The sequence below is a fragment of the Sinohyriopsis cumingii genome, chromosome 17, assembly GCF_028554795.1.
Source record: "Sinohyriopsis cumingii isolate HCF-2022 chromosome 17, ASM2855479v2, whole genome shotgun sequence".
NCBI classification, from domain to species: Eukaryota; Metazoa; Mollusca; class Bivalvia; order Unionida; family Unionidae; genus Sinohyriopsis; species Sinohyriopsis cumingii.
This window is the reverse complement of record NC_142977.1, coordinates 98,636,268-98,653,279: the sequence shown is the minus strand read 5'-3', so window position 1 is coordinate 98,653,279 and position 17,012 is coordinate 98,636,268. Positions and strand designations below refer to the sequence as shown.

The following is a 17,012-nucleotide window of genomic DNA, read 5'->3' as shown; positions in this document are numbered from 1 at the left end:
AAAACTTTAATAGTCCCAGCTCTCGTTGTAAATTCTGGTAATGTTCTGTACATTATGCTAATCTCACTCGGATTATTTATCTTGAAAATGATAGTCCTTTGGGGATGAAATAATCACCCAATGATTACCCTATATAAAATGGATTTCATTGCCGTTTATATCTGATTTATTAAAATCATAACCATCCTCTTCTTTGGAAGAAATATGTGCGACAGAAATTCTGAAATATTCTTTTGATACTATATTCCCAGCGATTTGTGGTCTCAACAAATTAACGTTGCTCTCCCTGGGAATGATGGTAAATGAATCTAGTATAAATAGTCTCTTCATAATGTCCTGTAACATCATTCATTCTAGTGTTCAGATTATCAATATCAGTATCAGTATCTGTATTTGTAATATTATCATTTATTTTTCTGATCTCTTCTCAAAATTTTGCAACCAATGCTAATATTTGAGAGAGAAATGTGAAAATCGATTCGATTGAGGTTTTAGCTCTGACTATATCAATGAGCTGTGAGCAAATTTCAGCGAGCTTGATGCTGACGACCACTGGGATTTCAAAAAAATCACTGGCGACCTGAAGAAGAATCTGATAGTTTCTAAAATGTATCGTAAACGCGTTTCCATGAAAATCATACTCAGACCGTAATGCGGTTAATCTATCACTTGCTGTTGTTAACGAAGTCCTTTTATCGCGACATTACCGTCGTCCACGAACTTCAATGCAGTGTCATCAGCTAATTTTCATTCTCCCAAACCAGTAATTATATTTCCAGTCTTGAGGAGTGAACCGGTCATTGAGCCATCGGATATAGGAACATATCTACATAACTCTGCAATTGATATATTCGAGTTTTTATTTTTCCGATGTTTCATTGGTTGCACCTAAACCTCGCATGATAATATCAGCCCACTTAATATTGCTCGTCTTTAACCATCCATGCTGGTACTGAAAATAACGACCTCATCAGGATTAATCCCGGTGAGACGAATAAGATCAGCAAGTTCATCTCGCGTAACATACGCAAACAGATGAACTTCAACTGGGCATTTACATGTAATTTACCCGTAATTGATCACGCATGAAAACACCTCTGAAGTATTATATGTTTAATCGCCAAGCAGCATTAAGTAAATCAAAATTGGGGGTGGGAAGTTTTAGCGAAACGTCTCCAGCAGCCTTAGACCTTGACCATACCGCGTTCCTGATAATCGTAGACCGTGTCCCTTTTTTGAGATGTTTATGTCATGTCCCGTTGTTGTTTTGTTGTTTTTTTTTTCAGTGCCATACCGGCAGCTGTTCCAACAGCACCAAGTACAGCTGCTTTTGAAACAGCTGGAGCAGCTGCTAAAATTAGCGCTGGTAATGCCACTAGAAACTGAAATATACTGCCGCATGTTGTTGTGTCACTGATCGCATTCGCAGAAATATCAAGTCTCACGCCAGTTCTTGATTTCTTGGCGTCATTGTAGTGTTTGATTTTGACGTTCAGTCAACGAAAATGTATTTGGGCCCTGCAACTCCGCTGATTTCAGAGTTATTTTTGACCCAGAATTCCTCTACGATGCGGATTGTAGTTTTTAATCTGACCAGGTGTCAGAGTAACATTGACATGATGAAATGACATTATAACATCATGAATGATCTAATTACCTGTTTGGAAAATACGTGTTCGGAAAACATTTACATGTTTTCTACGGATGCATCAATGACTCTCATTCGTCCGCCAACACCTTCAAGCAACATTATTTTGTCTGACAGTATAACAGCGATTACTCTGTAACCACCAGCTGGAACATGACCAACAGTAGCTTGCACATGTACGTCAATGACTGTCTATCTAAATAAATCCAGATTTTCCAACGAGAAATAATAGATTGGATACAGTGTTGAGAAATCCTGCTGAGATATCTGCAGGCCAGAGTCAACATTCAGATCACATTCCATAAATCTCATCAAATTATGATGCACCCATGCAACGTTGTTTTGGTCAAAATTCAGTATTATGTCTTCAGATAGTTCTTGATGTCCATTTATCCTCAGCGAAATCATAGACAACGCCAATCTGTCAAACACCATTGGGTTTGCTGTCTGATCGTTATACCTGGTGTCAGACTGAAATGCCACGAATATGTGTCGTGGTGCTGAAATTCCTTGCTGTGATGCAATCTCTCATGAAAATGTTCCTGCTGTGCCTGGAGCAGTGTCTGTGGTCATTGTCAGCTACGACAACGTTGATTTGACACCGTTATTCATGAACGATAATAACCATTGTTCTTCAGTCAACGACTGACTTATCTTTGGCATCCAAAATGTTAGTTTTGTTAGAGTTACTTTACCAGCACGAATCCCACCAATCCCAGCATGCCAGATTACATCGTTGTATGTGGTTCCTTAAACAAGTGCAACTGTATACTTTGCTCCGAAGATAACTTTTCTAACATGTCTACAAAATCCAAAGATATGTGACAGTGGTATCACACATGAAAATCCACCATCTGCGTTGACCTGAGATCGCCGTGCTGCAAATCCCAGGTAGAATTCTGGATTAACACTCTGTAGTGTCGCAAAATCGGCGGATGGTCGAGGTATCATTCCAGCTGGTGTAAAGCAATTATCAGTGAATGTCCTGACCGTAGAGTACGTAGCTGATAAGCCTCGATTTTCTTTTCTTCAAAACATGCTAATAAAAGCATTAAAATATTAAGGCATTAAAGTAAAACTGCTAATAAAAGCATTACAAGAATTAAAGCAAGAAATGATAATAAAAACATTAAAGGCATTAATGCAAAACTTTCGCATATAGTTTGTTACTGTTCCTTGGTCATTTCAACGGATCCATGTATTGTTTTTAAGATCATTTGTTTCATCCGCCCCCTGGTCGGTAGACCCACTCCTGCTGTTCCCTGATCTGCATTAACACAACGTTTCAGCATACCAGGGTCTATATTGTTTGTTACTTCTATCAAATTGCATGGATCCAGATCTGTTGGTGCATTTTGAGATGGCAAATCTGGATTTGTGCAGTTCACAGAAGATCTCATCTTATATGCAAGTATATATGGTAGGTTATCAAAAACACATCAATACAACTCCAAAACCTGTACACCATGTTTTAACTCTTTTGGTCAATATTTTCTTCATTGGTTTGCATTATAAATTTCTTAGGAGCCCAAAAAATGTTACATGTGCACTAGTTTTAATAGTTACTTCCCTTGGCCTTTAAAATCCTTCTAAATGACTGCCAAATCAGTAGTTTAATTAAAATCTAGCCTTCTTTTGGGGAAAAATTTCATTTTCGCTGATAATAAACCATACATGAAAACATTTCAATATATATACTATTCCATATAATTTGGATCCTAAATTAAATATCTTCATTTAACTTCCTAGAATTTTGTTTGAAGTATTAGTACACTATCCACTCCATGAATTGATGGGCTAGTTACACTTGTCTGAAATTTGAGACTAGGCTCATACTTAGTCTATGTGAAGGCTCTGAGCTCATGGGTTCAAGGTCTTTCTTGAGAGCTCTGCTAATGTTTACACATTATGAACTCCATATATTAGTTATTCTTACATGATCAGTGATAAGCTTGATACATTGTTAATGAATTACTTTGAACAAAAGCATTGTACAAAATCAAAACCAACTCAAGTGGCATCTGCAATTACTGTTTTAATATGCTTGATATTACAAAACTGCAAGCGTTAAATGTTAAACCGTTGAATTATGCCTATCCAGTTTTTCTATTTAATGGAATCTAACTTAGCAAGATTAAAAGAAGTACATACAAATAAATGCATCAATACAATACAGTGACAATTAAATGTATATACAAATAAATGTATCATGTAGATCTTCTATGTGTGAAGTTACTTTTAATATTTCCACCCAGAATACATGTATCTCGCTGTGTATATGAAACACGACTGTTATGGATCTTCATGAAATCCTACATTTATAATAACAAGATTATTTCCCAAGGTAATCTTCTTATAAAACAGGAATAACTTTCTCATTTAATTGCTTTCAACAGTTTCTTATACTGCTTTGGGGGTCTCAAGTGATATATTTTAACATCGAATTCAGTTTGGCATTTTCCTCGAATCAGATACTCATGTGCTATAATAATAACGTAAAGGTGATGCCTGTTTCATACATGTCTTTTACAGTTTAATTAGAAAGAATAAGAATACTTTCTTCATGCTGGGATTAGCTATCTATTCCACTATTCTGGGATCAACCCAGAATACACTCTTATGCTGGGAACAGCCTAGCATAGATTTAGTTAAGCTGGGATCAGCCCAGAATATAAATGAATGCTGGGATCAGCCTAGCACAGATTTTACTTGAGCTGGGATCAGTCCAGAATACACGTTAATGCTGGGATCAGCCAAGCACCAATTATACTTGCTATGGGATCAGCCCAGAATAGATTATAATACTGGATTCAGCCTAGGTTAGATTTACTTGTGATCAGCCCACAATAATACACTATTATGCTGGGATCAGCCTAGTTCATATCATACCTTATGGTGGGATCAGCCTAGAATACTCTTGAAGGCTTAGGATTAGTCTAACACAGATTTTATTTAAGCTGGGATCGGCCTGACACCAATTCTACTTCAGCTGGGATCAGCCCAGAATATACCGTAATGCTGGGATCAGCTAGAACCGACTGGGAATTATTGTCTTGTAAATTCAGATTCTAGCCCATGAGTAACCTCCACAGAGAGAGCCAAATACTTTTAAATATTTTAATTAAGCATTGATGTTATTTTAGTTATGATTATGATGTACAATACTGGTAGAAATGAACATATATATATTAAATCTTTCCTCTTACAATTCAGTATATTTTGTTACGCATAAACTACTGTGAAAGGATTTTTCCTCATTACAGTGAAATCCAAATACTTTGATTTATTTCCTTTAAAACTAATTTAAAATAGACCACCCTTATCTGTTGCGAGGCTTTTCCAAATCGATTTCAAGCTCAGTGTATGACATATGGGTAAACAGTAAAGCACAAATGGTGTTACATTGATACATAATTGACACACTAGGTCTGCCCAGTTGTCCAGACACAAATTCATATCCACCTGATTGTAAAACATAACTTCACACAGAAGAGCTACACCTCTGGAGTGATCTACCTGGACAATGACAGCATCTTCATTACAGGGTTTTCCTATGTAATCACTCATTCCAGCCGTACAGTCATAGCCCTAAGTAAAGATAAAAACTTATACAAGCAAAACCTCTACCACTGATTATATCAATGCTGCACATTGCTTTGTTAACCCTTAAAACAATTATATATATATATATATATATATATATATATATATATATATATATATATATATATATATATATATATATATATATATAAATTAAAATTTGCACTGGTGAAAAATTAAAATTGCACTCTGATTTTAAGCTGGCTGTATTTGAATTACTGTATAAAATAAATACACAAATCCAATAGGAATAACAATTGTTGAAGGCTGAAATTTATTATGTGACTTGTATAAGTGCCTTTGTATCTCTTCTGTATTTTGTTATTTTTTTATGAAAAAGTCTAAACAGGTGTAAATAAATACTGTTATTTTGTGGCTGAACCATATACATGTATCTGTTACAACCTTATAATCTCCAGTATAAAATAGGTAAAAGTTATTTAACATCCAATCCAGGAACACCACAAGTACACCTGAAGTCTTGTTATTTGCTCAAGTATGTGTCTGTATCTAATGTCTACTAATGAACTCTGTGTGTGCGTGTGTGTGTGTGTGTGATTTGGATTTTCATTGCAGCTTTAACAATGTTTCAGTCATATCGCTACAATGTCTGCAGTGTGGCAGTTTATAGTGATGTCTAGCACTGAGGCATCATGGCACAGACATGTAGTATCATGTCCAACCCAGTCACATTATCCTGACACCAGGCCGACCAGTCATAACACTAACCTCTTAATGCTGAGCGCCAAGTTAGGCATCTGTTTGTACCATTTTTATAAGTCTTTGGTATGACTCGGCCAGGGTTCAAACCTGCGACCTCCCACATCCTAGGCAGACGCTCTAACAACGAGGCCACTGGATCGGTCCACTAATGAACTTACAAAGTCATTAATTAGTTGCGTTCATTACCTGCTCAGTTGTTACTTTCTGAAAATATTAAGAAATATATCCCGATTCATTTTGTTTGTCTTAACTATGGAGTTGGTATCACATATTCACCTGCCCAGTAAAAACTGAAATCAGATATATACTCCAAATCCATGGTCATAACTGATGGAAAAATGAGTTAAAATTTTTTAGGTGTGTGACAGACTTCCATTTTTTTTCAATTGGTTGTTGTCAGTCAAGTCCACCCCATTTGCTTCCTGATCCATATAAAGATTTTGTTTGGTCAATGATCAAATGTACCAAATCCTCAACAAAAATATCCGCAAATAGTCTCTGGGCTGCGTATTCTCCATTTCTACATTTAGTTTTGAAATACTGATAACTGGCAGATTTAATTTCCAAAAACCATTGACAGGCATGCCGTCTGTTTTTGTCAGCCAGCACGTACATCAGACTTGTATTCAAAACCACTTTCGGACTCAAAATTATTCACTGGTATTTCCAGTAACACTTTCGCAGTTCCAATATTCTCATTTACTTCAAAAATTGGCAAAATCATTGTAATCATTGCTATCATTGGCCAGTCTTTGCCTAATGAAATCGTCACCTAAGAAGAATCATCTTGGGAGTTGCTCATTTTGAGTTTGCTAGATAGCATGTATTTTTACCAAGCATTTGCAAAACTTCTTTGATGAATGCAAGTTTAAACACTACAGCATAAAAGTAGATAATAATTATTTCCATTAACATCAATCTAACTGGCAAGGCATTATGGATGATTTCAGTTTTTACCGGGCAACTGAATATGTGATACCAACCCCATGCTTAAGCCAAAATTAAATTAGTGGAGCCATCATCATTGCCCCAGGTGTCATTTACCCTTAGTATGCCAGTGCACCACAGCATAAAAGTAGGTAATAATTATTTCAATTCACATCAATCTAACTGGCAAGGCATTATGGACGAAAATGGTCATTTCCTATATTAGGAATATTCCAGGAAATATCACAATGCGTGTAGGAACACTTATCCATTTCTGGGTACCAGAAAAAGAATTGTATTTCTTCCACAGGCAGCATCGCAATAATTACAATATGGGACCACTCTCCTCCACCAGACTTTTAAATAACATTTATGATACTGAGATTGATTGTGATGATTATATCTACTGAAGTACATCTCTCTGCAGGCATTCCTGTTAGTGGTACATGCAGTGCTAAAGTGATTTTATATAAATATTGTGTTTGATGAAGTAACTTGTATTTTAATTCACAATCTGCCTTGAACAAACCAACATACATTTTTCAAAACACAACATCATGGCAGAGTTTTATCATCAGATAATCCTAAAATACCTGTAATAGAGTAATAACCAATTGAAATGTTTTTAAATATCAGATTTACATAAGCCATGTCTTAATGGTAATCAAAACATATTTTGACAATATACTTAAAGATAGATACCATAATTACTGTATGTTTTTGACACTGTTTTCAGACACCATAAGTTTGGGGGAAAGATAATATTTAAATGCCTTGTAACTTTCAGATGTTGCTCGACAATAATTTCGTTCTAGAACATACATTCTCGTAAGCAATCTAAGAAGATCTAACACAATTATTATCAGTACTAACAATGTTACGTTGATAGCTATCTGGTATATAAACTAAAATATTTAACTTTTGATAGTGGTAGGTATCCAATTTATACTTTATCAATGCTCATTATTCAAATTGTCCAAGATCTTGATGATATATGCATATATTAAACGTTCGATCAAAATCAGATCAGAAATGTGAATTCCAGAATGATAAAATGATCAGCCAATTTAATAGAAGATCACCATGCATTGATCTTGGTCATTACTGGACTCAGCAAGGATACTGACAATACTTAACAAATGAAGTCATGAAACTCGAAAATCAATTACACACTGCATGTACAGCCAAGGTGAAGAAGTAAATCCAATAATTAACAGATCTGTTTTTCAAACCACTGTTTACAGATACCGTCAAAACTCACAAGAATCACACTCTCCAGTTTGTCATGGACTATAGCGTTTGTGTCCCGTATGAATGATTGCAGACTCGCTGCATCTTCAGTAATATTATCACTGAATAAGGCACTTACTGTTGGAAGCATGATTTGGCTGTAATTTTCACATTACCTTGAGGAAATAATTTTCTTTCAAGCTGACAGGAAGCCCATGAAGTGGCCTTTGATGCTGTTCTGTACTGTTCCTCGTGTTGTCACACTCCGTAGCAAGATCCTAAAAGGGGAAACAATTCAACTTTATTAATATATTTAGATAAACAGGCATTAAACTTCGTAGGAAATATTGAATTTTTGTGATGGCAAGCCCATCACAGGCTGGTATAAAATGGTTTGTCAAATATTTATCAGTGAATCTCTGATACAATGACAAGCCCACCCACAATGTTTCATTAAACTAACAAGGCACTTTCTCCCCTCCAAGGGCTTATCATGGGTACTAGGACAAAATGGTAGTGGACAAAATGGTACGGACAAAATAGTATGGAAAAAATGTTAAGTGGACATAATGGTATTGGACAAATTGGTATGGATAAAATGGTGCGGACAAAATGGTACGGACAAAATGGTTTGGGACAAAATGGTACTAGGATTAAATGGTACAGACAAAATGGTACGACTACAATTTTATTAATACGAAATGTAATAAAAACAGACAAGTTTTTGCTAGATAACATCAATAGGCTGCTATTGTGAACTGACTATGGATGATTTATAATAATTACCTATACAAACAATTTTAAAATAAAATAGGAATTCAAGAAAAATAAAGCGCAAACTATAAAGCTACATGACAAAAGACAACTACAAAACCTCTGACTACTATACAATATTTTAGAAATAGAAAAAATAAACTAAAAAATGTCACACATCCAAGGCATACTCAAATCAAATGTATCATATGAGGTCAAACCTTTTAACCTAGTCGCAGTCAGACACGGATGAATGGGTAGTTGCTCTGTGTCAGAGAATAAACCATAATGTCTTTTTGATCATTCGGTCCAGCCATTTGACAATGCCTTCGTACATCTCGTGATAAGTTTGCTCGTTTTGGAAGTAGATGAGCGGCTGCAACTGCAACTGCAACACTCAGCAATTCATTGTGAGCAATCGATCGTTTTGCTTCTTCGGTTTTTTTTTCTGCTCTCCTTTTCATGAAGGACATGGGCAGAGAACCAGTCAGCATAGCAAGCACCGTGCTTATATTAAGCGAAATTGTTACTCATAACAATGACAGGAATACCAACATAGAATATTACCTTTTAGGCAGATCACATAATAATGAAGAGACATTTTAAACTTTCTATACGTACAACAATTTTCTGAAAACATAATTTGAAGTTTTCCATCATATAAATATTCAAAATATTTCAAAATATTTCAAAAACATGATTATCACAATAAAGTTTGATAAAGTAGTAAGACAAGCCCACTTTATTCAACAAAATGTATCTAACAAAAGTCCTTCTATGTATTGTTTATCAGTCAAGTTTTAAAAATTTACACAAATTCTTGAAGATGTGCAAAAAATAAACACTGAAGCACGGGGATGGCTATTTTTGTGCTCAAAGTTTTCTCATTTACAACCTGCTGTAATAGTAAATCTATATTTTGTTATTTATCACATGACAAATGTTTTAGTAAATCTACTTTTTGTTATTTATCACATGATACTAGTCTTGCTAAATTAAATGGCTATCGGCCACTACAGTCACAATTTCAATTAGGTTCAGCTGTTTTTCTTCTATGCAACAAACCATATCAGCTTTCATATACAATAACAGGTTAATCTGAACTATTATAGTCAAAAGGCAAATTAATGAAACCTTTTCAAAAATATGTTATCATCACAGTTATTTTGTACTAACATATAATAAATGATTTGTACTAAAACATAATGGATGGTTTGCACCAAGAAACAACAGATGGATTGTACCAACATACAATGGTTGGTTTTTGTTAACACGCAATGGACTGATTGTACAAGAAAATAAAGGATGGCTTATACGAACATAACATGAATGGTTTGTACTAACACGCAGTCGATGGTTTGTACCAAGACACAATAATGGTTTGTCCCAACTTACAATGCATGGTTTGTACTAACACACAAAGGATAGATTTTGTAAATACACAATGGATGGTTCGTCCCAACACACAATCAATAATTTGTAACAACACACAATGGCTGGTTTGTACAAAACCACAATCGATGGTTTGTACCAACACACATTGGATGGTTTGTCCCAACATTCAACGTATGGTTTGCACAAACACAGAATGGATGGTTTGTACCAACATACAGTGAATGGTTTGTCCAAATACACAATAGATGGATTGTACAAAAACACAATCGATGGTTTGTACCAACGCACAATGGATGGATTCTACAATACAATTAAATGGATAGATTGTACCAAAAATACAGCCAATAGATGGTAGCACACAATGGATGGTCTGTACCAATAAACAGTGGGTGTACCAACACCCAAAGGATGATTTACACCAATATCATGGATGGTTTGTACCAATACACCATCGATGGATTGCATCCGACACACAATGGGTGGATTGCATCCAACACCGAATGGCGGATTTGTACAAACACATAATAGATGGATTGCATCCAACACACAATAGATAGATTGCATCCAGCACACAATGGGTGGATTGCATCCAAAACCGAATGGCGGATTTGTACAAACACACAATGGATGGATTGCATCCAACACACAATGGATGATTCGAACAAACGTACAATGGATGAATTTCATCCAACATGCAATGTCTAATCTGCACAACCACACAATGGACGGATTGCATCCGACACACAATGGATGAGTTGTTCAAACACAAAATCTATGGATTGCATCCAACACGCAATGGCTGATAGACTCAAACACACAATGGATGGATTGCATCCAACACACAATGAATGATTTGTGCAAACACAATGAATGGATTGCATCCAACACACAATGAATGATTTGTACAAACACACAATGGATGGATTGCATCCAACACACAATGGATGATTCGAACAAACATACAATGGATGAATTTCATCCAACATACAATGGCTAATCTGCACAACCACACAATGGATGGATTGCATCCAACACACAATGGATGAGTTGTACAAACACACAATGGATGGATTGCATCCAACAAACAATGGATGAGTTCTACAAACACACAATGGATCGATTGTATCCAACACACAATGAATGATTTGAACAAACACACAATGGATGGATTGCATCCAACACACAATGAATGATTTGTGCAAACACACAATGAATGGATTACATCAAACACACAATGAATGATTTGCACAAGCACACAATGGATGGACTGCATCCAACACACACCAATTCTGTTGTTGAATTATAATCCCTCATTAGAAAATCTCCAGTGTACAACAGTTATATACCTCTGCCTCCTTGATGGGTTCCACAACACAATTAAATTCTTTATTCACTTCATAAGCCTGAAAAGAAATATCAAACAGATGATATCAAATCAAGAAAGAGCAAACATAATAAAATTTATGATTAAATCCAGTTAAATATATGAGCAATACAGACCTTTGCATTCAAAATTTAAATTTAACTGATTAGCCCCTGGAGAGTTTTGTCATTTTAGCCTGAAATGGGAGTATGAAAAGGCATTTTAGGGGCTGCTTCTGAATACATCCAAATACATCTCTTTCCAAGAGATTTCCATTTAGCCTGATGCTTAGTTGTGTTATAAATTTGTTTTTCATTGGCTATTTGGCTCGCGCATGTGCAGAAGGGTAAAAGTTACTTCTGAGTTTTGTAGCATCAAGGTTATTTAAGATTCACCAAAGTGAGTGGTATTACAGAAAAGTAGACAAATATAGCTCTACAATTATACCATATAATCCGGACTTTCGATTCGCATTACAAAATACAGAGGGAAAACATATTTTTGAGACCCTATCTTTCACACCAAATTTTCGCCTTTTGTCGGAATCTGATTTTGTGTCCAAAGTTTAGAATTTTTGGTCCGTGATCTAAGGCAGACTGGTCTGAACTGCACGCAGACAGGTGAAACTTTGCAAAAAAGAGGATAAGTTGGGGATTTGGAGTTAAAAAAATAGCCAGGACATGAATCCCTAATCTAAATTTGTTCAAATCTTGTTTATAATGATACATTACAGGACTTTTATTAAACATCCTTGAGTATAAAAAAATGCAAAAGAATGCCCAGCATTTACTGCCTTGCTTTCCACTCTTAGGAGTAGATCTTGCCAGTTTATCAAATTACATTTCTTCAATATTATGCATGCATGTCATAATTTTTTAATTATCTTTTAACGAGAATTCACATCATCAACAACAACTGAAATTTAAACAGTTATCAACAAAGTTCTGTCTACTCATGAATCCATTTCATAAAAGAGAATCTACAATCGCTGACATACCTACTTGGTTCCACCTTTGAATTAAAATATATATGAACGCATTTCACAACACATAATCTACAATAGCAGACATACCCACTTAGTTTCTTAGTCCCACCTATGCATTAACACATATAACACAATATATGAACCCATTTTACAAGAGAACAGAATCTGCAACGACTGACATATCCACTTAATTCCATCTGTTCATTAACATAGATATGAATCCATTTCACAAGAGTACAGAATCTGCACCAACTTAGTTCAGCCTAGTATATATATATATATATATATATATATATATATATATATATATATATATATATATATATATATATATATATATATATATATATATATATATATATATATATATGTGTGTGTGTGTGTGTGTGTGTGTGTGTGTGTGTGTGTGTATATGTGTGTATGTATATATATATATATATATATATATATATATATATATATATATATATATATATATATATATATATATATATATATGAACCCATTTCACAAGTCAAAGAGAATCTACATCAACTGACATACCCCCTTAGTTCCATCTACTCGTTTACATAAATATGAACCCACTGCGCAAAACAGAATCTGCAATACATGTAGCTGACATATTCTTAGTCCCACCTAATGATTAATATTTGTAAGAACCCATTTCACAGAGCATATTGCTAGGAGAACACAAAATACACAATTCAGCATTTCATAAGAAACATTCATACCAAATGTGATTAAAACTGGCTAGACCATAGAGGAAGAAGTTTAAAATAGGTTCTCAGTATGTTTTCTATGGAACCCAACACACCTCTAATGAAACAATGTCAGACAAAGTTTATAAGCACATCCTAAGAAACATTACAACCAAGTTTGACTGAAATTGATTCAACTGTTCTCAAATACAAGTCAAGAAAAGCTGTTTGACTTGGCTGATAAGTAAACAACACATTTCCTTGGGAAGCCAACACAAACACAATTTTAACTGAGCATTCCTTCCCTTACCAGGATTTGTGATAAGGGTGTATGAGAAAGTGATGTCATTTGAGATGGAGGGGAGGGTCTCTTGGAGAAAAACGTTGGAGAAAACAATCACTCTCCCTTTGCCTCTTGTCTACTTTAGTTCGAGTGAACTGTGGTTTTCTATGGTTGTAAATTCGGTGGGACTGCTTCCTAGTGGCCTGTGCTCTAAGTATGTCCCTGCTATATTTTATTGACTGCCTTGCAAATCTATTGATGCCAACCCCGAGAAATGTATAAGCATAACTTTTCCTAGTGTAATTGGCAAAAAAGCATAATCGGCGCATAAAAAGTGTAATCCATATAAAACTGTTACTAATATTAGTAACCCTACTTTGTTGAATCAACAATAATCTTAGCTGCTATATTACATGCCATAATAATAGTATACTTTATCAAAAATGTAATTTATGTTTGCTACTAACCTGGATCTGTAGGGTAAAATACTTGGCAAAGTGGGCAAAATCCATGTGGATTAGAACCAGAATACAAACACAAATCATGCTGAAAAAATTATTTATGTTCAACACTCACATTAACTAGTCTACATGTATATAACTTTTGCCGAATAATTGTGAAGTCCACAGATTGTCCTCAATCCGATTGCTATATTGCATCACTCTCATATTCTTCTTCATAAATTTCTAAAGTGGTGTTGAATTGCACTTTTTCTGATATGAAAAGTTTTGAAGTTTAAAATGGCCCATATGCTCTAAGAATTTTCATCCACTTGTCATCCTGTAAAAGGCAAATTTTCACTAATATCTGGCGCCATTTTCTTTAAACTACATACTGGTACATAGTCCGATAAATCAACCCACACTCTGTGTTGATACTGATGAACAATATGTGCGTCTGATGTCACCTGTTTATTAAAATTGCAATTTGGCTGGATTCAAATCATTCCGGAACAAACCTGTGTACACTTTAGACATATACCGGTAATTGGTAACAGCCATATCTAGAGCAAAATTCAAGATGGCCACAGGACAGATGGTTGTGCTATTCCATATAGATTTCATCATCATCATCATCATCATCATCAGTCTCTTGACCTAGTGTGGTCGTCGAGGCGCTGTGCCGCTGAACATCTGACCAGTTCCCTCCACTTGTCTCGATCATGTGCCAATGTATGTGTCTCCGCAAAACTTTTCCTAGTCCATTCTGTGATGTTATCAGTCCACTTTTTTCTCTGTCTACCTCTCCTTTTGCCACCCTGGACGATGCCCTGCAGGAATGTTGTGGAAAGTCTGTTGGCTCTAGTGACATGGCCATACCATATAGATTTACAAGTCAACAAACATAGGATTTGCTCCGGAAATATAATGTACGTCACCAAAAGAACCCTTCAGCCAACAGTAGCTCCACAGCCACAAGAAATAATGGTAACAAGTACACCGACGTGTGAAGCAAATTTGGCTGCAAATAATTGCAGCTTTTAATGAATAGGTGATATCAGTGTCTGACCCGAAAATCAATATTATCACGGGTGAGGGGCTGATTTATCGGAATAACTGGTCCACTACCAAAATTCACTATCAACAAAATGAATCTACGAGGCAATGTTTGGAATTAAAGAAAACCATCTGTTTTCTTATGCTTTGGTAATGTAATTGCTATAAATAGAATACTTGGAAAGTAGCTCTACGATGGACAAATTACTTCTTATGCTATCCTTACGCACAAGTCTTTCTTTTAACAATATTCTCAATTTTCTATGCTGAGTGGAATTAACGAAATGACAATATAAATTACAAACATAACTTTCATTGCTCTAATTTTTTATTTTTTATTTATCGGAAAAGCGTAATCCATATACAGGCGAACATACGACGTAATTTGGTTAAAAAAAGACGTACTGATTATGCCAAAAGTGAAATTGTTGGCAATTACGCAAATTCCTCCACAGAGACGATCATATGAATTACACAATACAGTGTTCCATTCTAGGGATCTTCATGGCCCTTGCTGGCTGCGTGGAAAGGATTTTAATATTTGTCATGGTGGTAAAACAAGAAACCTTGAGTTAGCTCGTTTACTAACTCTAGTACTAAGGTAACTTCTTTTTTACGGCAGAACTAAACTGTGGACACGAATTTTTTAAATGCAGATGCGTTATCAAATGAGTTCTTAATAAAACACGGACATCCCCTAGCGGTAGAAGACTACGTTGGTCCTTTGTTCAGACGGATGTTTCCTGATTCCAAAATTGCAGAAAATATGCATGTGCAAGAACAAAATCACCTAATATTGTTAGGTGTTTAGCAGAAGATACTTCACTTAAAATTGCAGAAGCCATGAAAATTGGGCCGTTTAGTATTGCAAAAGACAGGAGTAGTGATTGTGACAAAAAGTTGTACCCAGTCTGTGTAAGAGGCTTTGACAACGAAAAGGGCAAGTCAGAGTGCTCTTCTTTTATTACCAGAATAAACAGTAGATTACACTGGAGAAAACATTTTATTTATTTGCTTGACAATACTTTGATAAACTTAAGCTGGCATAACTGTATGGGGTTTTAAGCTGATACTGCATCAGTGATGACTGGAATTCATAAAGGAGTTGCATTCCATATTTTGAAAAATGTCTCCATCATCGTTAATATCAGGTTGTCTCTGTTATATGATGCACCATCCTGCAGGAAAAGCTTCTGATAAATTAGAAGAACTCCTGAAGTATCAAGTTGGCACTCCACTCTACCTGACAATGTATTTCAGGCGGACAGAGTTGATTTTTTCACCTTATTTCTCAGCTAAAAGACCCAGTAACTGTAAGATATAAATTTCGTCTTCTTTGTCAGGTTATGAAAGGAATATTGGTTATTTACCATCCTAATGCTGATTTTGAGAGATTGTTCAGTATTGTTCACAAAAATAAAACCGAATTCAGATATAGGCTCTCTAACCCAGCGCTTAGTGCTTTACTGGTGTGCAAAACATTCATAGTCTCAGCTGGTACAAAGTGTTTTGAAATGTAAAATGACAGTCGGTTGCCTTGTTAAGCTCTAAGTGTTATATACGAAAACTTGAAGCAGTAATTGATGTTAAAACTCAAGAGGGATAAATAAATCATTTTGTACATACGCTCATTTAATTTTTATCATGTTATATGTGGATTACTCTTTTTCTGCTCGGATTACTCTTTTTGTCCACTTGGATTACACTTTTTCCTCGCCAGGGGTTGGCATGTATGGAGATGCTACGATGAGCAGTTTCGACGCATGATAGAGAGGGGAAAGGCAAAATGGGGTTCCACCAACCTTGAACTTTACTTGCGATCTATTCTTGACAGTATGTGTGACAGGACGCAAGAGTCGTAGCTTTAGAATCGGAGCAGCAACAACTGCTGCGGCGGAGGGCTTGTCT

At 35.5% G+C, this 17,012-nt stretch overlaps 1 protein-coding gene across 2 annotated transcripts in view; it reads right to left on the bottom strand.

Moving 5' to 3' along the window:
• LOC149779518 (fatty-acid amide hydrolase 1-like) overlaps positions 1-17,012 on the bottom strand; it is a 126,018-nt gene that overhangs the window by 91,206 nt on the left and 17,800 nt on the right. For both annotated transcript variants that reach the window (XM_089940230.1, XM_089940231.1), the window contains exons 4-6: positions 11,626-11,682; positions 8,308-8,409; positions 5,165-5,236 (exon numbers count right to left, since the gene is read on the bottom strand). In XM_089940230.1, the coding sequence (XP_089796356.1) occupies positions 5,165-5,236; positions 8,308-8,409; positions 11,626-11,682 (231 nt within the window). The remainder of the gene's footprint in view (positions 1-5,164; positions 5,237-8,307; positions 8,410-11,625; positions 11,683-17,012) is intronic.